The sequence below is a fragment of the Passer montanus genome, unplaced genomic scaffold (assembly GCF_014805655.1).
Source record: "Passer montanus isolate IOZ18808 unplaced genomic scaffold, ASM1480565v1 scaffold10, whole genome shotgun sequence".
NCBI lineage: Eukaryota > Metazoa > Chordata > Aves > Passeriformes > Passeridae > Passer > Passer montanus.
The window spans coordinates 434,748-457,473 of record NW_024356505.1 but is presented as its reverse complement, the minus strand read 5'-3'; the positions used below and the strand labels follow the sequence as shown (position 1 = coordinate 457,473).

The following is a 22,726-nucleotide window of genomic DNA, read 5'->3' as shown; positions in this document are numbered from 1 at the left end:
GGAGTTTTAAGATCTCTGGGGAGAAACTGTTTTTAGTCTCCTGCTGATCAGGTTTTTGCTACTCAGGCAGTCTGATCGCAGCAGGGGACCAGAAATTGTGCCTGGGACACAATAGTCTCCTGCAAGGCATAATGCAAGGGAATGCTGGATTGCTGGGATCTCCTCTTGCTGTCACAAGGGGGATTCAGAAGCAGATAGGTTGTGCTAAGCAAAACATTTTTGTTGACACTGAGATGTTCATCTTCCAGATGTGAAGATCCCAAGCCTTCGTCTCCTGCTGATCAGGTTTTTGCTACTCAGGCAGCCTGATCGCAGCAGGGGACCAGAAATTGTGCCTGGGACACAATAGTCTCCTGCAAGGCATAATGCAAGGGAATGCTGGATTGCTGGGATCTCCTCTTGCTGTCACAGTATGGTCCTGGGATTCAGAAGCAGATAGGTTGTGCTAAGCAAAACATTGTTGTTGACACAGATGTCCATCTTCCAGATGTGAAGATCCCAAGCTTCTTTTCTTGCTTAGATAATACATTCTCACATGGAGCAGTTTTCATGGATGGCTTATCTGTGTGTAACAGACCTACCAGACAGCTCTGAGGTGCAGCCTTGTGCCAGCTGAGCCTAAATTGCTTGTGCAGGTTCCTGGTAGCAAGCTGGGCCTGGGACTGTGCCTGCTCCTGCACACGGGGCTCCCCAGGGCTCTCCTGCTGCCTTGAAGAACCACCTCCTCTGTAGGGCGTGTTGCCATCCATGCTGCTGACTGCTGCCCCAGCTGTGAGAAGAGATAGCAGACAAGCTCTCTCACCCTTCTGGGTGGTAGAAGGTGGGGAAGATTGAAAGTTTAAAGGCACTGTGGTCGTAACAAAACATTGAGTTACAGATCTCCCTTCCTCATTAAAAATGGGCAAACACTTTGCTTGCTTTTTTAACGAGTTTTGTTCCGCACATAAGCACTGACACCAGACTGGAACAGGAAGGATTCCTCATCCCACACAGGCACATATATATGTGTACTTTTGTGAACTCCATGTGGGTTTCTTGAATATGCTTATCCCTTCTGGCTTTGCTGCTTGTTTCAAAATAGCAAGCTGATTGTCCACATTGCAGTTTCTTAATTTGTGATTTTAGCACTGTAAAATGCTTTAGGAGTTTTTATCAGAATGCATTAAGGAGTTTTAATAAAAATGACAAAATCCTAGTGAGAGGTTAAAATGAGACCTCTGCAAGTTTTTGTAACAGGTTAGGCAATTCTAACTTTGTAGAACTAGAAATAAATTTGCAAAAATATGTTTTCCCAAAACGTGTAAAAAGAATAACAAGCCTTTGAAACACAAGCCAAAATGGAATTTACAGGGAGGCACAGTAACATTAGTGCAGTTTCACTGAAAGTGGGTTGATCTTCATAGCTCTTCTTTGCCTTCTGCAGGGGCGCTACATGATCTGATCTCTTGGGTGACACCCACTGTCACGTTTGGTGGGGAAGATACTGCCTGAAAGGCTTTCTGCCTTTCACACAACCCAACCCCTTCATTGCAGAGCTGTCCTGGCAGCACAGAACACCTCCTCTGCACCCTGTGAGGAGCCCTCTCCCCCAGCACTGGGGTGCTGGTGCAGCCCCCTGCTCAGAGGCTTCCGGTCAGGGCTGCTGCTCTGCTGCAGCCTGGGCTGGCTCTCTGGGAGATGCTCTTTCCAGGGCTTTGTGACCACCTTGGCACCTACTGGAAGTCCTCAATGTAGCTCTGTGATGCTTCTCTCTGCACCTGTGGGTCCCAAGTCTCCCTGGCTCTTCAGGAGGCCCGGTGCCTCAAATCCACCTTTCCTGGCTTTGCTTGCTGCCGAGCAAGGCTGTTCCCAGGGGCTGCCAGCAGCTCTGCATGTAATTGTGTAACAGAGCTCAGTGTGAACTTTGGACAAGGGAAACCTTGTCTAAAACACATGATAAGATAGATACACTTTCACCTCAGGGACATGTCCATTCGCAACAGATTGTTTTAAGCTGTCTCAGTGCACAGATAAAAAATAAAGGCAAGCTTTCAGGTTTTTTAAGAAAATAGCTAGAAAGATTTTATTGTCCAGCTTCATCACCACTTTTCCAAGCTGTCTCATGGGTTATGGGCCTCATGGTCTACCAGAAAGGGCCCATAAGCATAACAATAAAAAATAAATTAGGTATCAGTGATGCTAGAGGAGTCTATAACACCAGTGGCACTCCTTTGATAACATCATACAAACTGCAATATTCAATACTTAATTTCCAATCATTATGTTCAAATACATTTTTAATACAGATGGGTTTCAATTGTGCAGAAGAGCTCTCCAGGTGAAATCTATTACCATGGTGACATCACCATCACCACCACCCCTCCTCTTACTCCTTTGATAACATCATACAAACTGCAATATTCAATACTTAATTTCCAATCATTATGTTCAAATACATTTTTAATACAGACGGGTTTCAATTGTGCAGAAGAGCTCTCCAGGTGAAATCTATTACCATGGTGACATCACCAACAGTTCTCCCTTCCTAAGATAATATTCACAACAACAGTTCTCCCTTCCTAAGATAATATTCACTCTGCTCCTGTCTCCTTAGGAGAGACACAGTTTGTACACAGCCATCAGGTCTCACCATCCACAGTGCCCTTACCCAAGTGTCACAGATATCTATCATCTCAGGATTTTCCAAGCTGTCTCATGGGTTATGGGCCTCATGGTCTACCAGAAAGGGCCCATAAGCATAACAATAAAAAATAAATTAGGTATCAGTGATGCTAGAGGAGTCTATAACACCAGTGGCACTCCTTTGATAACATCATACAAACTGCAATATTCAATACTTAATTTCCAATCATTATGTTCAAATACATTTTTAATACAGACGGGTTTCAATTGTGCAGAAGAGCTCTCCAGGTGAAATCTATTACCATGGTGACATCACCAACAGTTCTCCCTTCCTAAGATAATATTCACAACAACAGTTCTCCCTTCCTAAGATAATATTCACAACAACAGTTCTCCCTTCCTAAGATAATATTCACTCTGCTCCTGTCTCCTTAGGAGAGACACAGTTTGTACACAGCTCCATCAGGTCTCACCATCCACAGTGCCCTTACCAAAGTGCCACAGGTGTCCATGACTCAGGCAATAATAGTTCACACTCCGGCTGAGGGCTCACTAACCTGTTGCTGAGTTTCATTTTACCTACTCTGTCACCACCATGTGGCAAATGCTTGAATTACTCAGCATATTCTAAAGCTGATTTGGTAATCTTGCTAATTAACACCATCTGATAAGCACGAAGAAAAGAAGGATAGAGAGCCATTTTCCAGGAGACAAAGAACATACATGAGGCAATGTTGTAATCTGCAATTCTTCCCCAGGGTAACTCAGGGGTCAGGCATTGAAAAAGAGTCCAGGCTCAGTCACACTGATGTGGTTATACGAGGTTAAAATAGAAGGGAGAAAACTAAAGGAACACTGTTGTTAGAAAGATGTGAAGATTAATTATCACTTGCAGAAGGCATTGGCAATAGTATTTGCACAGTCCAGAAATGTTTCCAGATCTGGACGATAGCAAGCATAGCAAAGTAAGTATCACTACTTTTCTTTTTTTCCCAAGAAATTCCTTTCTCAGGCCTGTGTCTGAGAATAGGACAAAGATGAGAAAGACGAAGATTCTTAAATCTCATCACTTTCTGTGGTTTCTTAAAAGCAAACAACAACAAAAAAACCCCAAACCCAACAACACACACACAAAAAGGGGCAAGTACCAGAAGAATGTCTACTGCAGAACAAGGATGTGTAAGTTCAGTGTCAATTTCACCTGGTTTTACTGTCAAGCTCTCCTGCGTGGTGCCAGAGCAGTGCCCCTGCACGGAGGGGGAATGTGGGTGCAGGGAAGATGCTGCAGCTTCTTAGAAGCTTCCCCCCATATCTGGCAATTTAGAGCCTAGATATAATTCATCAAATAATCACCAGCCCTGAGAGCATACATTTCACTTTCAGCAGGAAAATGGAATTGTAAAATGTTTAAAATAAGTCTTTGCTTTCTATTCACTTCAGGACCTCAAAAACAGCCTTGATGTTGCTTGGAGCACAAGTCTTGGGATGCCGTGAGGCAGGGCCAGACTGACAGAACCACAGAAGCAGTTCAGTGGGAAAAGGCCTCTGAGATCCCGGAGTCCAAGCCATGACCAAACACAGCCTGTCAACCAGACCCTGGCACTGAGTGCTTCGTCCAGTCTTTCCTTACACACCTCCCGGGACGATGGCGACTCCACCACCTCCCCGGGCAGCCCATTCCAAAGTCTGATCACTCCTTCTGTGAAGAAACTCCCCCTAATGCCCAACCTAAACCTCCCCTGGTGAAACTTGAGTCCTCTCGTCCCGTCGCTGGTTGCCAGGGACAAGATGCCGGCCGCCACCTGGCTACACCCTCCTTTCCGGGAGCTGTAGAGAGCGGCAGGGATCAACCCTGAGCCTCCTTTTCCGGGGCTAAACACCCTCAGCTCCCCCAGCCGCTCCTCACAGGACTCACACTGCAGCCCCTTCACCAGCTTTTTCCCCCCTTCTCCGCATTCGTAATCCCACAAGTCCTACGAGCTTCCTTCAGAGCCAGTGTCGGTGAGGGGCCGGAGGAGCAAGCGGAGAAACAGGCTCGTGGATCCCGGGGAGGCGCCGCCGCAGCGCGGCCCCGGCTCTGCCCCCGCCGCCGCGCAGCCTCGCCCCCGAGGCGCGCCATTGGCCGGCGAGGCCATATAAAGCCGTCAGGCGGAGCTGTGCTCTCTTTCGGCTCCGCGCCGCCCGGGCCTCCACTCGGCGTTGTCAGCGTGAGTCGGGGCCGCCGGGCGGGGGGCACCGGGAAGGTGGGGCCGCGTTCCGCGCCCTGCCATACCGGGCCGGGCCGCGGGGAGGCCGGGGCCTGCCGCTGTAGCGCGGGAGGCGGCCCAAGATGGCGGCCGCGGCCGCTGGGCCTCGTGGCGCGTCCCCGCCGGGCTGAGCCGCGTCCCTGTGCCCGCAGGTTCCCTGTCGTTGCTTCCCAAGGGAAACCCCACAATGTCCGGAGGCCTCGATGTCCTGCAGATGAAGGAGGAGGATGTCCTCAAATTCCTCGCTGCCGGGACCCACCTGGGAGGTACCAACCTGGACTTCCAGATGGAGCAGTACATCTACAAAAGGAAGAGCGATGGTAAACAGGCGGGATGGGTGGCCCGGGTTGGGCACCTGGGATCTTGTGGGCACAACTGGGAGAAGCAGGAAAGTGCTAGTGCTTGATCTCTTTAGCATGGTTTCTCCGTGGCCTTTGCCTACCAGTGTTAACTCAGAGAAGTAGAATAAAATAGTGATTTTGGAACAATTGTACCAGTTCTTGACTATCTTGATTTTAAAATCTGGTAAATCAATCACACCTGGTTTTGGTAATTTTGCTGGTTCTTTACTATATTAATAAAATGGTTTTAGTATCAGTAATGATTTCTTCTTGTTTGTATTGGTCTTCCATATAAGCTGCCCTGTTTTAAAAGATTAAAATTCGTACCAGGACTAGGTTATTGATAATAGATGCTGGAAGTATGGCATTAAAACCATAAGGGGAGAATTTTCTTCATGATAGTTTTCCATTAGCTAAAATGAGACTAGCATGTCGTCATTTCATAAAGGACTTTGAGGTGCTGGAGCATGTACTGAGAAGGGCAGCAATGCTTTTGAAAGGTCTAGAAAATGTAATGAGGCATGAGTGAAGGAGCTGTGTTTGTTTAGTCTTGGAAGAAGAAGCTCGGGGGGGATTTCACTGCTCTCCACAACTACCTGAAAGAAGGGACCACCCTTTTCTGCCTGCCAGCAGTCAGAGGATCTGAGGAAAGGGCCCTGAGATGAGACAAGGGAGATTCAGATTAGATAACAGCAAAATATTTTCATTGCTTGGGTGGTCAGACGGTGGGACAGGTTGCCCAGTTGCCTTTGAGGGGGACCTGGATATGATGCTCAGTGTTACATCTTAGTGGTTACAGTGGCAGTGCTGGGTGCAGAGTTGGATGGGATGATCTTGAAGGTCTCTTCCAACCTCGATGATTCTGTGAATTTTGGAGTAACCACACCCATGTGACAGGTTTAATGGCAGAGGAGTGCTGTCCCGTTTTGGGATCTTGTATTTGCTGGTTGCTCTAAAGCCTTTTGTTGCCAACAGGTATTTACATCATCAATCTGAAGAGGACCTGGGAAAAGCTGCTCCTGGCAGCTCGTGCCATTGTTGCCATTGAGAACCCAGCTGATGTGAGCGTCATTTCTTCCAGGAACACTGGACAGGTATGGGCATCAGGAAGCCTGCAGTCCTGGGAGCAGGACTCCCTTGCCTTGCACACATCACTGCCTGCCAGTGACAGTTTGATGGTAGCAGGCAATAATACCAGTTTTAACTATAGGAATGCTTTCTGTAAACATGGTTTTTGTGTTGCACTTAGGAGCTTAAAACAGATGAGTTCAAACCCACTCCCCATTTGAGGGCATTTGATAACTTGTTTTTCTTCCGTATCCTTCTTCCTGTTGAATTTCTGTCCTATTGGTGGTCAGTCCCCTGGTGACCCCTTCCTCCCAGAACTGCTGTGTGTAATTGGCACTGATTTTCTGGGACAGTAGTAAGCACCTGATATGAAAGTTGTCAAAGAAGAAATTTTCTATTATTGAGCAAGGTAAAATAGCTGGTATATTTGTAATTTTGACTCTTAAAGTTTTTAGCAAAAATGTTCTGTTGTAGGTGATAACATTTAATTAGTCACTGGAGTTTATGAGGTTAGGCTGTTTAGTTAACTGCAGGTGGGGCCACAGATGTTTAGGGAGATTCAGGGGTGGGTTTCTGAAGGAGAAGCTTGGTATCCCGTGGGCTTGATGTGCACACTGTTAAAGCTTGATGCTGAGGTCAGTTTCTGGCCAGTGAGCTCTCAAGTGTCGGAAGTGTGCGACAGCAAAGGATGGCAGGGTTTTCGCTAACGCCAGGAGAGGGCTCCCTCGAGGATTGGAGTTTGATAGTAGGCCCTGCCACATGCCTGACAAGTTGGAAGCTGTTGCAATTGAATGACCACCCTTTTCTGCCTGCCAGCAGTCAGAGGATCTGAGGAAAGGGCCCTGAGATGAGACAAGGGAGATTCAGATTAGATAACAGCAAAATATTTTCATTGCTTGGGTGGTCAGACGGTGGGACAGGTTGCCCAGTTGCCTTTGAGGGGGACCTGGATATGATGCTCAGTGTTACATCTTAGTGGTTACAGTGGCAGTGCTGGGTGCAGAGTTGGATGGGATGATCTTGAAGGTCTCTTCCAACCTCGATGATTCTGTGAATTTTGGAGTAACCACACCCATGTGACAGGTTTAATGGCAGAGGAGTGCTGTCCCGTTTTGGGATCTTGTATTTGCTGGTTGCTCTAAAGCCTTTTGTTGCCAACAGGTATTTACATCATCAATCTGAAGAGGACCTGGGAAAAGCTGCTCCTGGCAGCTCGTGCCATTGTTGCCATTGAGAACCCAGCTGATGTGAGCGTCATTTCTTCCAGGAACACTGGACAGGTATGGGCATCAGGAAGCCTGCAGTCCTGGGAGCAGGACTCCCTTGCCTTGCACACATCACTGCCTGCCAGTGGCAGTTTGATGGTAGCAGGCAATAATACCAGTTTTAACTATAGGAATGCTTTCTGTAAACATGGTTTTTGTGTTGCACTTAGGAGCTTAAAACAGATGAGTTCAAACCCACTCCCCATTTGAGGGCATTTGATAACTTGTTTTTCTTCCGTATCCTTCTTCCTGTTGAATTTCTGTCCTATTGGTGGTCAGTCCCCTGGTGACCCCTTCCTCCCAGAACTGCTGTGTGTAATTGGCACTGATTTTCTGGGACAGTAGTAAGCACCTGATATGAAAGTTGTCAAAGAAGAAATTTTCTATTATTGAGCAAGGTAAAATAGCTGGTATATTTGTAATTTTGACTCTTAAAATTTTTAGCAAAAATGTTCTGTTGTAGGTGATAACATTTAATTAGTTACTGGAGTTTGTGAATTTAGGCTGTTTACTAACTAAAAAAAGTTAACTAAACTGCAGGTGGGGCCACAGATGTTTAGGGAGATTCAGGGGTGGGTTTCTGAAGGAGAAGCTTGGTATCCCGTGGGCTTGATGTGCACACTGTTAAAGCTTGATGCTGAGGTCAGTTTCTGGCCAGTGAGCTCTCAAGTGTCGGAAGTGTGCGACAGCAAAGGATGGCAGGGTTTTCGCTAACGCCAGGAGAGGGCTCCCTCGAGGATTGGAGTTTGATAGTAGGCCCTGCCACATGCCTGACAAGTTGGAAGCTGTTGCAATTGAATGAGAACTGCCAACTGCAGTTTCAATGGACACAGCAACAATTTGTATGCATTTATTACTAAACCTGTTTTGCTTTTATTGTAAGCTTTTTGTTTAATTTACCTTCCATGATTTGATTATGAGAGATTGGAATGGAATAGAGCTTGCCAGTAACTTGAGGGGAAGAGAAGGCTTTTTTTCATATCCTGACTTACTACTTGGCTGGTGGATGTGGTCTTCTAAACTCACGGTGTAGCTCTTTTCAGTAACATTTTTATTTTGTCTCCTTCTGAGGTGGTGAGCCCTGATTTCACAGGAGTGGAAACAAATAGTTCAGTTAAATTTCGTGCACGTTCACTGGCAGTGCCTGGGTGACCTGGCTGAAATGCACTTTTCTGACTTGGTTGAAATGCAGTTTTCCTGCTTCACTTTGCTGTGTCCCTTTTGCAGCGTGCTGTTCTCAAGTTTGCTGCTGCCACTGGGGCTACTCCCATTGCCGGGCGTTTCACCCCTGGCACCTTCACCAACCAGATCCAGGCAGCTTTCCGTGAGCCACGGCTCCTGGTGGTCACGGACCCGCGGGCTGATCACCAGCCTCTGACAGAGGCATCCTACGTCAACATCCCCACCATCGCCCTGTGCAACACCGACTCGCCGCTGCGCTATGTGGATATCGCTATTCCCTGCAATAACAAGGTAACAGCTTCCCCCGGAGCGTGCCTTGGGCTTCCAACATGGATGCTCTCTGCAAGGGAGGGTTGCCTCGTGTCTCATGTGTGTCTTGGGGGATGAGCTAATTAATGTCTCTGGCAGGCGGGTGGGGAGGAGAAAACAAACTGCACACAGTTGGAGCTTGGAGCTGAGGCTGGTTTCTGGCCAAGGAACTCTCAAGTGTAGGACGTGTGCTATAGTAACCTGGCAGGATTTTTCGCTGACGCCATGAGGGTCTTTGTGACCCAATGAGTGGAGTTTGATAGTCATTCTTGCCACAGATCATGAATATGAATGAAAGATAAGTGAACTGATGGAGAAGCTGCTCTGAGACATTACCTTGGCAGAAATCACGTGAAAGGTAAAGTCTAGGAGGATGAGAAGCTATCTTAGATCTGTCTAGATGTCAGTCACCAAAACCAGTGTAAGCCACAAGTGAGGATGTGTGTAAGCTTTGTTTATTTTGTCAAGTTTTCAATTTTTTTGTTCTCGAATATGTGGTGAACATCATCCCTGTCTTTTGAGGGTGGTGAGCAATGTGAAATGCCATAACAGGAGAGTTACTTCAGGCTGTGGTGTAATGGGATGATGATTCCTTCAGAGAACTGAAAATGTCACTGGAAACTTGCCCTTTTTTTGAGTTCAGGTACTTAAATCTGGCATTGGCAAGTAATGTCTTTCACCAAGCAGGAGTCTTGGATGGGGTACAAGTAAGTCTTCTGCTCTTTCTGCATAGGTTTAGCTTTACAACTCTTAGCTACCTTGTTCTGTTCCAGGGAGCCCACTCAGTGGGACTGATGTGGTGGATGCTGGCTCGGGAGGTCCTGCGCATGCGTGGCACCATCTCCCGTGAGCACCCGTGGGAAGTCATGCCTGACTTGTACTTCTACAGGGATCCTGAGGAGGTAGGAATTCTCACGGCAGGGATTGTGTCTCTGGGATGTTCTGCTTGTGCTCCTCTCCCATGGTCCCCATGTGTCTGCAGTCGGGGACTATCTGTCTAGATGTCAGTCACCAAAACCAGTGTAAGCCACAAGTGAGGATGTGTGTAAGCTTTGTTTATTTTGTCAAGTTTTCAATTTTTTTGTTCTCGAATATGTGGTGAACATCATCCCTGTCTTTTGAGGGTGGTGAGCAATGTGAAATGCCATAACAGGAGAGTTACTTCAGGCTGTGGTGTAATGGGATGATGATTCCTTCAGAGAACTGAAAATGTCACTGGAAACTTGCCCTTTTTTTGAGTTCAGGTACTTAAATCTGGCATTGGCAAGTAATGTCTTTCACCAAGCAGGAGTCTTGGATGGGGTACAAGTAAGTCTTCTGCTCTTTCTGCATAGGTTTAGCTTTACAACTCTTAGCTACCTTGTTCTGTTCCAGGGAGCCCACTCAGTGGGACTGATGTGGTGGATGCTGGCTCGGGAGGTCCTGCGCATGCGTGGCACCATCTCCCGTGAGCACCCGTGGGAAGTCATGCCTGACTTGTACTTCTACAGGGATCCTGAGGAGGTAGGAATTCTCATGGCAGGGATTGTGTCTCTCTGGGATGTTCTGCTTGTGCTCTTGTCCCATGGTCCCATGTGTCTGCTGTTGGGGACAGGTTTTGCTAATGTAATGATGGCACTTCACACTCTACTGTGGAGGTTGGTTAATTGTATTCCCAGTTGGTGCCTGTTGTCTGATACTTGATAGTGAGGGTTGTGTTTTGGGATGTGTTCCTGGGAGACTCAGGCTGGGCTCTTCCATTGCAGATTGAAAAGGAGGAGCAGGCAGCTGCTGAGAAAGCAGTCACAAAGGAGGAGTTCCAGACTGAATGGACGGCCCCAGCACCTGAATTCACTGCTCCTCCTCAGCCCGAGGTTGCAGATTGGTCTGAGGGAGTGCAGGTCCCGTCTGTGCCCATCCAGCAGTTCCCCACAGGTCAGTTTGGGGGCTGTCTATGGGAAGGGGTGGGGGTTGTTGTGGGTGGAAGGAGCTGGGGATCACTAAGTGTTGTTGTGTTTGTGATTGCAGAGGACTGGAGTGCCCAGCCTGCCACCGAGGACTGGTCAGCAGCTCCCACTGCCCAGGCCACTGAGTGGGTTGGCACTGCCACGGAGTGGTCTTAACTTCAGCCCTGCTGTACTGTGAGAGAAATAAAGGCTGGTTTAGTACGTGCTGTGCTGGTGCTGCATTTGTAAAGTTGTTGCCTGGTAACACCTGGGTAGCATGGGGCATGGTCCTCAGGCAAGAGTGGGCATGCCTGTTACATACACTCTGTTAAGTGGAGCTAGGGGGCTGTGGGCTTTGTCCCTGCCTGCAGCAGCTCGCTGGGCTGTCCCTCCTGTCTTTCTCACGTTCTGCCTTCCCTGGCTCCACCCCAGTGAGAAGGCAGCAGTGTGTGTGCTGGGGGAGAGGATGTGAGGTTGGGCAAAGCAGTTTGCTTTTGGTTTTTCTTTATAGCAGCCTGTCTGGGTCCACCCAAATGGGCAGATACTGTTGCTGTGTCTGGAGTTTCACAAGTTTGCAAGGTGAGGATGGTTTTGGTGGCTAGGTGTGGGGGGTGGCCTTACTGAACAGTGTGAACAGAGCCCTTGCTTTGGGAGCTGCTCCTCTGATGAAATCCCAGCTTTAGCATCAGTATTGTCAGTTCCTTCCTCAAAAATACTGCAGTAATCTTCAGGAAAAAACATATTTATTCATCTGCTTTAGTTCTTGAGGATTATATTGCTGTGATTATTAGCAATAATGGGAGGTAGACCAAGAGAAATGGTATTTTGCTTGTTGGAGGTGAAGATTGTTTAGATTGGATCCTTTTTTCCATATTGGTGTGGTTGCAGATGCTCCTTTTTGTACCTTCAGCACTGCCAATCAACCTGTAAAGAATCTTTTCTCTTGGTGCACATGCTTATTTCATTTTACGGTAATAGTGCATATTAGCAGTAAAAACCTAAAGCAAGTTATGCATATTACTGCACAGTATCTGTCCAAAGGAGACTGATCTTTCTTCCTCTTGTCTTTACCTGTTACATGCAAAGTGACTAAAGGTTTTGTTAATAATGAACAGCATTTAATTAAATGAGAAGTGGGTGAGCACTTCACCATTTGCTCCTGAAAGAGCCCACCCTGCTCTGTTTGTTCACTGCATTCCTCAGAAGTGTGCTTGTGGCACATCCTGTGCTACTCTCTAGAATCCGGCAGGGGGAGGCTCCTTACTGCTGCCTGAGTCTGTTACTTGTGTGTCAGGCTGTGGTGAGAGCCTGGTCGTTTTGGGGCTATGTACCTGCTGATTGACTCCCCAGATCTGAGATTGCCCTAAAAGATTTGTTGGCCTGGAGTTTTTTTTTTTTCACTCTGCCACATCAAAAATTTCCGAGCTTTGAACACAGTCTTAGACTCCCCAGATCTGAGATTGCCCTAAAAGATTTGTTGGCCTGGAGTTTTTTTTTCACTCTGCCACATTGAAAATTTCTGAACTTTGAGCACAGTCTTGCCCCTTGGTACATTGAATCTCTGCTATTACTGTTGCTGTTCCATCATTGTCTCTTTTCTTTATCCGTTGTGTAACCTTTTTCATGTGAATGTGTTCCTGTTAATGAGTATGTGGAAGTCATCAGACAGCTCCTGTGTGGGTGATGGCGCTGTTTTAAATCAATTGGCTCTGAGTAATTGCTGCAGAAATATTCCTGGCATGTTACTGCAATGTGGTTGTTTTCATTTAAGTATTTCCTAAAGTATCACTTTGATTCTCATTTTTAGAACCAAGGACTGGCAGTGGCAGGTGGATCTGCACGGTCAGGATCTCTGCATGTGGGTTCAGAATGACCTTGTTGGAGTAATGGGTAGAGTGGGAGTGCTTGTTTGCCTGCAGCACCAGGTGGATCAGCACAGCCCGGTCAGGATCTCTGCATGTGGGTTTAGAATCACCTTGTTGGGGTAAATGGGTAGAGTGGGAGGGCTTGTTTGCCTGCAGCAATGCAGAGGGGGTGCAGCCTTTTAGGAAAGGAGGCAGCCTTGGCTGTGACTGCAGAGGACTCTGCAGGAAGGCTATGATCGTCAGCATGGCAGAAGAGCAGGGTGGCACAGGAGGGGAGACAGCAGCAGAGATGTAGCAAAAGATCCTGTGTCTGCCAGAGCTTCCCCTGTGGCAAATACCTGGCAGATGTAATCTATTGAGACAGTGTAGAGGAATAGGGAGGAGGTAGCAAATCCTTGAGACACTGGCTTGTTCATTATTGCTTTGTAAGTGCAGTGTTGATGTTGAATAAGAACATCGAAGAACTTGTAACTGTTCTGGATTGATCTGATTTGACCCAAAATGGCTTAGGCAGAGGTCTCTGTATAGTGGCAGTTTCCATTGAGGGTCATGGTAGTGTTTCCTCTGTCTGTGACCTTCTTTGTATTTGATTTGGGTTGATGGAGCTGGGTTAAATGGGGCTTGGTGAACTTCTTAGGATAGCCTTCTTCCAGAGTTTGACTCTACAGGAGCTGGCTGGGGTTTCTGGGCATTGTAGAGCCCCTCTGGACAAATGAACTGTTGCAGTCCTTGCCAGTATGGTACTGTGTGATCCATGAATGTCTCATATATACAGGCTTTCCAGTTCCCTCCCTACTTTATATGCCACCATTCACAGATGTTCCTTTTCCTCTCCAGTCACTTCTTTGTCTAAATAATGATATTTTTAGTATCCATGTATTGTCAGATTACAGCAAGGTTTTTCTTTTGCAGGAAGCAAAGGGTTTTATGCACAGCTGAAGAGATTAATCTCTGCTTAAATCCAGGCTGCAAAAATTTTCCACTCTTCACATCTGTAGTCTTTTGCTTTTGAAACTGTGAAAATGGCTATAGGATGTTTGATGCTGACTTTTAGGAGTATAGTATACTCATTGTGAGCCTCATTTATTCAAATCAGTGCACTGTATAAGTATGTAAAGGAAACTGAGGTGTGTGTGATGAATTTACCTCACTGCTCCTCTTGGGAGGCTTCTTCCCCACCCAGGACTGTTGTGATGCAGCATGCAGTTGGAGTGGATCTTGTAACAATTTTTTTTTCCCTTGGATTACTAGCATCTTGATGCAGAGACTCTACATGGAGTAAAGCACATGGTAAATCTGCAAAATGAATGCAGCACTCTCCAAAGCTGTGTATCTTGTACCTTCTTAGGACAGATGAAGCCTGGCATCTTGAATATATTTTCTCCCTGGCAGAGCGAGAAAAAAGAAAAGCATTCCAGATTTATGTCATTATTGCTGCAGGACCAAGGTGTTGCTGGAGCTTGTCCCCACTGCCCTGCAGCTTCCAGAGAGACACCAACCAGCATTTCAGGCAGTTTCTTGTCTCTAGACAGTGCTTGGCACTACCAGCTCCCAGCCCTTGCAGCCTAAAGCCTCAGAGTTGGTGAAAAGCTGATCTGCATCGAGTCTGTATGACAGGTAAAGGTAGAACAGTGTTACATTTGTGTGTAGCACTGGGAATGAAGAACTGATCATCAACTCTGCAGAGGCAGACTGGTAAACACCTTGGGCATGACAAGCCTCAGAGTTGGTGAAAAGCTGATCTGCATCGAGTCTGTATGACAGGTAAAGATAGAACAGTGTTACATTTGTGTGTAGCACTGGGAATGAAGAACATAATTGATAATCAACTCTGCAGAGGCAGAGTGTGATAAACACGTTGGGCATGATGGGTACAATCTTGCTACGTCACAACACTGATTTTCTCAATTTCTTACTTTATGGGCACTGGTTTCTGAACCTGTTTTTATTTTGGTTTTTTTGTACTTGTGATTTTAAGAGTACTCACTGCCATTTTTCTGCTTTCCAACTTTGGAAGCATGTCATTTTCATTTGTACATTGTTCATTTATACACTCAGTAGTCACTGATGAAAAAAAAAAACTACATAAAAAGATACATTTTTGATATCTCTACAGCTGAAAGAACATGTCTTTTTGGGGCTGCTGCTTAAACCCTCAATTCATCAGGTGTTAATAAAGACTTGAGTTTACCTGGTATATCTTCTCATGTGCCAGAGTCATAAATATTTCTGTCAGTGTTTGTTTCACTGGTCACAAGATTGTTTTTGTTAGTTCTGTTCAAGCATGAATAAAATAAATTCTAAAGGGATGCAGGATGCATACTTAGAAATTATGGCTCCCTAACCATGCTTTGAATGCCAGAGAAACATGCTTTGGTAGAAAAATCTCTTCATGCTATATGCTGTTGCTCCACATGCAGATGGGTTCCTGGGCTTGAGTGACACAGCTCACTCTTCATTGTGGTACAGTCTTGCTGGTGACATTTGGGCAGGACAAGGGGTACCACAGTGCACAGGGACAGCCTGTGCCCGCTACCCTTGGTATGGGGCTTGGGTTTTAGCAGCTCAGAAGTGGGGAACAGGGTCTATTGCATGGGCCAGAGCTGGATGCTGAGGACTGAACATTGTGGCTGCTCGATGGGACTGTACACCCTCCCACCACATGTGTGGGTCAGGTTTAGGGTTTTGCAGAGTGGGCTCAGCGTGACAGGTGTGGCACAGTTCAGAACTCAGAACTGTCTGCCACGGGACACGGCTGTGCTGAAGACTGGGGCAAGCTTTTGCCATATGAGGGCGTGCTGGCACTGCTCCTCCCTGTGCTGCAGCTGGGAGGGTGCAGCCGTACAAACTGCAGAGCTGCTGTGAAGCTCAGGTTCTTGCCTGGAATGCTGAATTAGTTGGCATTGCCCAAGGAGCTGGTTCAAAGTGTTTGCCGCCTTACCTCTTGAGAGCCCAGTACTGCTCAGAGTGAAGGAGGTGGTCTCAGTGTTTGCCTTTTGGGTCTGAACCAGGTCAGGGCGATGCTACCAGCCTTTTCCACTCGGACGCCGGCACGGTGACACAAGTGGCTTTCCGGGAGCAGGCTAACACCTCGGCATCGCTCCCACCTGGCGGGGGACAGGAGCATGGCGGGTGCCTTGCACAGCCGCGGAATGCGAGTGCAGGGATCCCTCCCAGTGCCGGGAGATGGGGCTGTGGTTCCTGGGTTCCGCGTTCCCGCGGCAGGAGGGCTGGGCAGAGCGGACACCCGGGGAGGGAAGGCACAGAGCTGCCCCTCAGCTGGCTTTGTGACTTCCCTGTGCCAGAATGGTGCCGTCTCACCGGCACCATAAGATACTTTAAAAACCCCCAAATGACCGAAACCCGACTATTTTTCTGTAAGTGTCTGAGTGATAAACTTTCTGCCTCCATGCTCAGCTGCAAACCTTGATCTTGACTAATTTCCCTCAGGGAGCAAGTGGGGGATGCTGTTGGCTGCGAGTGCTCCAAGTTGAAGAAACTCCATATTGGAAAGCCATGTTTCTAACACATCTTTCCCGTTTGGCTCATTGCTTCCAGCATTTTCTAGAATGGCTTGTCTTCTCCCTAGTACTCCCAAAGCTCCTGGGTATACAATTCACTGCACTTGTTGGCTTTGTTTATATATGAAAAAATTAAGAAGCACATGCAAAGAGGGAATCAGGTGTGAACCATTTTCTCTCACTTGTTATTTTGCTGTTAGAGGCTCTAATTTGAGCGGAAAGATTAAAAAAAAAAAAAAAAGACACCACTATCACACTTCCCTCTCTGCAGCACCTTTTCTGAAGGCTCCTTTAAGCCTCATTCCTGCTCCCAGCTGGGTAGAGTTTTACGAGCCCCAGGTGCCACGGGTTGAAGTGTCTCCTACCATTTTCTCACAAGGACTGGTGTGGGGTAGGAGGGAATGTGCTGTTTGTTGGCTTTTCTTCTTGGCTTTGTGAGGCAAACCTGCTTTGTCCGTGTGCTGTAAGCAGGTAGGGGCTCTTCATCAGCTCTTTCAGTAGGGCTGAGAAGTCTAGCAGCTACTTTTTCTTATTTCAAGGGCTTAAGTCCTTTGAAAAGTTTTGTGATAAATGTTAAGTCGTAATTCTTTTCCCTAAGCCTGTCTTGGATTTCTGCTTGATTCCTATACTGCTTGTGCTCATTTTATATTTAATTTTTGTTCTGTGAAAGCTACCTGTTTGTGTTTATTGTTTCAAAATGAGAACTGGGATTTTTCAAACCATACCTTGAATGTAGAAGAAGGAACTTCATTAAAGTGTCAAATCTGTGTCTTGTGATTTAAAATATGCCAAGTTATCAACTCTGCATGGTCCCCAGGTGGGATGAGTGCTCTGTGATGCCATTTTTTTGTGGCCTGTGAAGTCTCTGCTCCCCGTGGGATCTCAGGGATGGAGGTAACTCTGCTAAGGTAAGTGTCAAGCTTTCTTTAAATTTTATTTTTAATCTTCTATTGTTTCAAGAATAGTGGATTGACCTTCCCTTCTAGCATCCATTTGGTAGGCACTGCTCTTCTGTTAGGATAATTGCAACACAAAGTACAGAGGTGAGCAATGAGTGCCTCCCATGGGGCAGAGGGGAGCAGGGTGGGCATCAGGCACAGAGCAGCTGCCTCTTTGCTCCCCTAGGCTGGGTGAGCTCAGCTGTGGTAGCTGCTCAGGCAGCATATTGCTGGTACCACAGGGACTCCTGTGGCAAACGTGTGCTTGGCACGTCTCCTGGTTAGATGAGATTTAAGGGATGCTGTCTAGGATGCATCTGGGTGTTGTGGAGCCCCTGAAACTGCTCAGAGGCTCCCTTCTCACCTGGAAGGCCAGGTGGAACAGCAGTTTCACAAATAGTTTAAACAGATGTTACTTTCAGAGGCTGTGCCTTGCTTTCTATATTCTTTCCTCTGAATTTGAGGTCTGGTGGTGGCAGGAAAGAGGAAATCCTTTATTTTAGGTGGAGATTTGTTTTTCCTTCTGGACTTTGGGTTGGAGTACTGTGAGCAATGCATGTCTGATCCATCCCCAACAGTGTGATGGTTTTGGCTGTTTGGTAGATAACCAGTTCAAATACAGTACTTGGCTTCACTGGCACCATGGTAGTGTTGCATAGCCAGGTGGTGACTCGTCCTGTTCCAGCAGGATTAGTTCAGCTCCTCAGAGCCAGCTAAAGGGCTTTAAAAGCTACTTGTCCTCCATGTTACTGGCATATGTGCTGAGGAGGACATCAACTGCTGAAAGGGCATGTGCATGAGACTGGGCTTTCCCTGGAAAAGGATTACAACGGATTTCCACCACTTCTGCACAAAGGAGCTGCTTTTGTTTGTGGGTCAATGCTCAGGGTAGTGCTGAGGAAGGTGTTTCCCCACTGTTGGCTCTCTGTGGCTGTGGCACAACCCCATCCTATGTGAGCATGATGACAGAGGTGGGGAAAGTTGAGCAGAAGCTATGGAGAGTTCCACAGGCAGAGCTGCAGCTGCTTGTGAAGAAAACCTTGCCAGTGGCTCATTTGTTATGTTTGCAAATGCAGTATCAAAATGTTTCTGCAGCCTTTTCCTCCAAAAACTGCAGGGCTTCTTGGGGAGCAGAAGCTGAGTTTGCCGGGCCCCGTGCAAAAGCCCTGCAGCCCTGGCCACTGCAGCAGCTGCAGATGGAGCTGGGGACCTGCAAGCTGCAGTGGTGCTGCTGTGGAGGCAGTGAAGCTCCATTGGTGTTCAGGCAGTGTTTGTGCTGCTCTGTCCAAGCTGCTGGAGCAAAGTGCTCTGGCTAATGAAGAAGACAGGGTTTTTATTATGGTGGGTTTTTTAAAAATCTTTCTTCCTGGCCTTGAGCCCTCCAGGCACCTTATTAAAATAAATCTGATAATAGCCTTCATATTTTGAAGATCCTACATATCTGCCAAGGCACTGAATTATTTACTGCTGCTGCTGCTATCCAAAAAAACCCAGAAGTCCCATATGTGTGAAATGTTTTTTAATTAGAGGAAGGTTTGGATCTGCAGGCTTTTGTAGGAGGTAAGCCTTGGCTCCCCCAAACAACTTTGCTTTGAGGGAGGGAGAATGGAGGAAAGGGGAGGACACAGCTGCTCGGGATGTGTCTGCAGCTGCTCTTCCCTGGAAAAACGAGTTAGCAATGCCATTAAAATAATGTTCCACCTCCTACTAACCTGGTCTGTACTCTTGGTCCCTGTGGTGGTTTGTCTATCCTCAAGCAGTCCAGGTAACAGTGCTGTGCTGCTATGGTTGTTTTCATTTCATTTTCAACTGAGCTGAAGTTATTTTTTCTCCCTCCCACATTGCCAGGAGAGGGATGACACTGGCAGCTTCTGCAAGCATTGCTCGGTTCCTGATGGAGAAGCTCTGCTGCTTTTATATCCTGCAGCTGTTTCCTTGCACAGTTTTTCCCTGCCTTGTGTGGCAGTGGTGGGTGCAGTGTGCTCTTACCCCCACGCTGGCCCTATAGCAGGTGCAGGGCTGTTGAGTTTCTTACCCTCCAGATTTCCCAGCTCTGTGAGCTGGGTTAAAGGAGGCTAAATCCCACTCTTGTTCCTTGGGCATAAGCCTCCAGGGAGCACAGCTGAGATCGGCACTGGGGATTCTTGTGTCCCACTGTTGCTGTCCTGCCTGGGTCTGGTCCCCAGGAGATGAAGAAGACTCTCAGTGGTTGTCCCCCTCCTCCCCTTGGCTTCCCTGACAACTTCAAGTGACTTTTGTCCATGGGGTCTTTCCATGGAGGTTTGATGTTGATGCACATAAAGTCTTTGCTTGCTGGGAAATGGCATCTGTCTATCCATCCATCCCTGGGTGCCTGTCAGCTCTCCTCCCTCCACCTGTGTGCTGGGAGCACCAGCTGCAGAGAGAAATCTCTGTGCTTCAGTGCTTTCTGGTTCTGCTGTCAATCATGGAGGAGTGGTGCAGAAAATAATATAAATTCTGAAACATTTAAAAAATCCACTTATCTTGATCTCAGTGCCTGTGTGGATACACAGACTGTCTCCTGATATGGGGGAGGTTGGTGGCCTTTATTTGCTGAGGTCATGGAGAACACAGGTATTCTCTGAGTAGCACCATGTGGTACCAATTTAAGATTTAGCGACAGTGCTCATATCTGGGTTTGGATGTTTATAGATGTCTGAATGGAAGGGGACCCCAGGGAGTTGAGTCCTGTGATTGCAGCAGAGCCAAGGCTCCCTGCATTATCTCGACACAGCCCAGCATTGTGTTGGTACAGTCCATTCAAAACACAAGGCTGAGGTCTGATTCAGCACTGATGACTATGTTGTGTGAGAAATGGGCCAGGACCTAAAATCCTGGGCTTTCAGAGTCACTTTTTTCCCCAGGGGAAAACTGAATCTGAGCATTTGGGAGTGATAAAGCCTTGGCTGCAGATGAAGCCGGGCTGCCAGCTGCCAAAGGACAAACTGCTGCCTCAGGGCTCAGGCAAACAGCAAGGAAACCATGACAGAGAGCAAAAAAATCCCCACGGCTGTCAGGCTGGAGAGCTGATAACATTGCATGCAACATGAATCAAAAATTGGGGGAATCACTAATTTATAGTCTTTTGTCAAGCACTCAATTTTTAAATTTTTTTTTTAACCAGGACATTTTTACTTTGAAGAGATATGATTTAGAGAGGCAGTGGGTTAAGGCTTGAAGCTCCCTGTCTGACCTGCTTCGGTGCCAGCAAAAGCACTGATATGTGGTTGCAGAGAGTCCAGGGAGGCGTCTGAACGTGCTGGGGTGCAGGAAGGTGGGAGACCTGCTGTACCCACAGCCTGCTGGGGTCAAGGCAAGGGCCCACAGGATATTCCATTAGTTCTTAGTTCATCTCCACCAGCATAGAAGCTGCTCTGGTGCTCCTGACACTGGCAGGGGCCCTGCCTTACTGGACTTCTGCCAGTGCCAGTCTGTGAATGTCCTCCTTTGAGTGGGGCAGCTATTTCTGGAAGTAACCTCTTGGCTTTTCTGTATTTGAAGGCAAAACTGATTTTTAAAGAAATTCTGAAGTTTCTTTTTATCTGTCTCTTGCTTGTATTTCCTGGGGTGGTTTTCTTTTGGTTTTGTTTGTTTGTTTGAAAGTTCTGGTCTCTTTTATAAGAGCTATTTCTGGAAGTAACCTCTTGGCTTTTCTGTATTTGAAGGCAAAACTGATTTTTAAAGAAATTCTGAAGTTTCTTTTTATCTGTCTCTTGCTTGTATTTCCTTGGGTGTTTTTTGGTTTTGTTTGTTTGTTTGTTTGTTTTAAGGTTGTGGTCTCTTTTATAAGCCAAAGATATCAAGAAAAGAGCTAGGTCTGTACAAATGAGCATGACACAGTATTTAAGCTCTTAATTCCTGTGAGGAAACAGATATTTAAGTGTTTTTCTTGGGTCAGACCATTAAAGCAGAATCCTTTTCAAATTTGCCTCATGTCTAACCTAACCAGACTCCTTTGCTCAGTTCCCTGAAGGTGGACATTCCCAGACTGGCACTAGCAGAGCTCCTTCCCAGCCAGACAGGAGCTTCTGGGGCTCCTCAAGCTTGTGGGGCTGGACAAAATGATAAAATCCCTGTCTCCATCATCAGGAATTGTCTCTGGGAAGTGGTCTTTGGCTGTCTTTCTTACCTGGATTTGCCAGAGGAAGTTTTTTAGGGTACGTCTGAGAAACTGATGCTGGTGCCAGTGCAGCTTGTGGTCTTTGTCCCTATAGTGGTTCAAAGAAACTACAAATCCATCCCCAGAGCTCTGGTTTGTTAGCTGGTATGAGAAAGCCCTCTCCCCTGTCCATGAGCAGAGAAAGATTCCAAAGAAGAACAGAGGTGGGTGGCACACAAGACCTCTGCAGCTCACATTTTCAAGCAAGGTGGCAATTCTGTTTCTGTGGAGGTTCAGATAAATGGCTTTATCATAGTGCAGGGTTAGCTACAGGAGAAGAGGATGAAAGCTCAAGATGATGTTGACTGCTTATTTAGGATATGTGAGGTTGTCAGGAAAAAGAGTGTTGTCAGTAGTGGTGGCATCCCGTGCTTGTTTCCCTTTCTCTCCATGGAAAGCTACATATAAGCTACCTGAAAATAGAAGTTCAGGTGTTTCAAGGTTCTTTTGAAAAGAATTTACTGTCCTGCAGCAAAAACCTGATTTTACTGCTTTGGAGAAGGTGGTGCCTTGGTACCAAATACAAAATCAGTGTATTCTTTGCATTCTTTTCTGGGTTTATGAGCAAATCTGCTTAATGGTGTCTACTGTTTTCTGTTTATTGAGAATACAGAAGGCAGCTTGTCTTGTATACAGCTGAGCACATTATGATAGAAATGTCTGAATTTGTTTTCAACCCTAAAAGAGAGGAGTGCACATTCTTATCCCCTTCACAGCTCATGTTTAGCCACGTGTTTTGCAAAATTTCTCTTTAAAATTCTTCTATTTTGCTGAAGTTCCTGTTCATTAGTAGCACTGAGCAGATGCTCTGCCTGGCCATGCAAACTAAAAACTGATGCCCATGAGAGCTGCCTGTTTAAAAACAAATCTCTGATGAGAAGAATAATAAAATAATTAGGCTTAGATATTTCCTTGGTTTATTTTTTTTTTACCAAAACCTCTTGGCTGCAGCATTTGAGCTAGTGGCAGTACAAGATGTGAAAAATTTGCAATGCAGAGGGCTCTTCCAGTCATTTATGAATGCAAACTGAGAGATGTGAGAGATGTTACTAGGAAATTCCCAGTACTCACCACTGAGATTTTTTTTGTTTTTGGTTTTTTTTGTTTGTTTGTGGTTTTTTGTTTTGTTTTGTCTTCTCTTTCTCTTTCTCTTTCTCTTTCTCTTTCTCTTTCTCTTTCCCCTTGAAGTTAGACTGAGCCCTGGAGGAAGACTGGGATGGTTGCAGCCTTTCAACAAATGTTAGGGGGTTGGAAATCAATGCTC

At 46.6% G+C, this 22,726-nt stretch overlaps 1 protein-coding gene and 3 non-coding genes across 4 annotated transcripts; all 4 read left to right on the top strand.

Moving 5' to 3' along the window:
• The first annotated feature begins 4,675 nt into the window (after positions 1-4,675).
• On the top strand, positions 4,676-11,185 carry LOC120504097 (40S ribosomal protein SA). The gene is made up of 7 exons (XM_039713276.1): positions 4,676-4,829; positions 5,021-5,188; positions 6,185-6,303; positions 8,770-9,015; positions 9,807-9,935; positions 10,779-10,947; positions 11,041-11,185. Exons 2-7 carry the CDS (start codon positions 5,056-5,058, stop codon positions 11,133-11,135), a joined length of 891 nt encoding a protein of 296 aa, XP_039569210.1. The 5' UTR covers positions 4,676-4,829; positions 5,021-5,055; the 3' UTR covers positions 11,136-11,185.
• On the top strand, positions 6,884-7,040 carry LOC120504462. The gene has a single exon (XR_005628034.1). It is a non-coding gene; the product is annotated as a small nucleolar RNA SNORA62/SNORA6 family (small nucleolar RNA).
• On the top strand, positions 8,156-8,312 carry LOC120504454. The gene has a single exon (XR_005628029.1). It is a non-coding gene; the product is annotated as a small nucleolar RNA SNORA62/SNORA6 family (small nucleolar RNA).
• Positions 9,155-9,313, top strand: LOC120504443. The gene has a single exon (XR_005628024.1). It is a non-coding gene; the product is annotated as a small nucleolar RNA SNORA62/SNORA6 family (small nucleolar RNA).
• Positions 11,186-22,726: the final 11,541 nt, after the last annotated feature.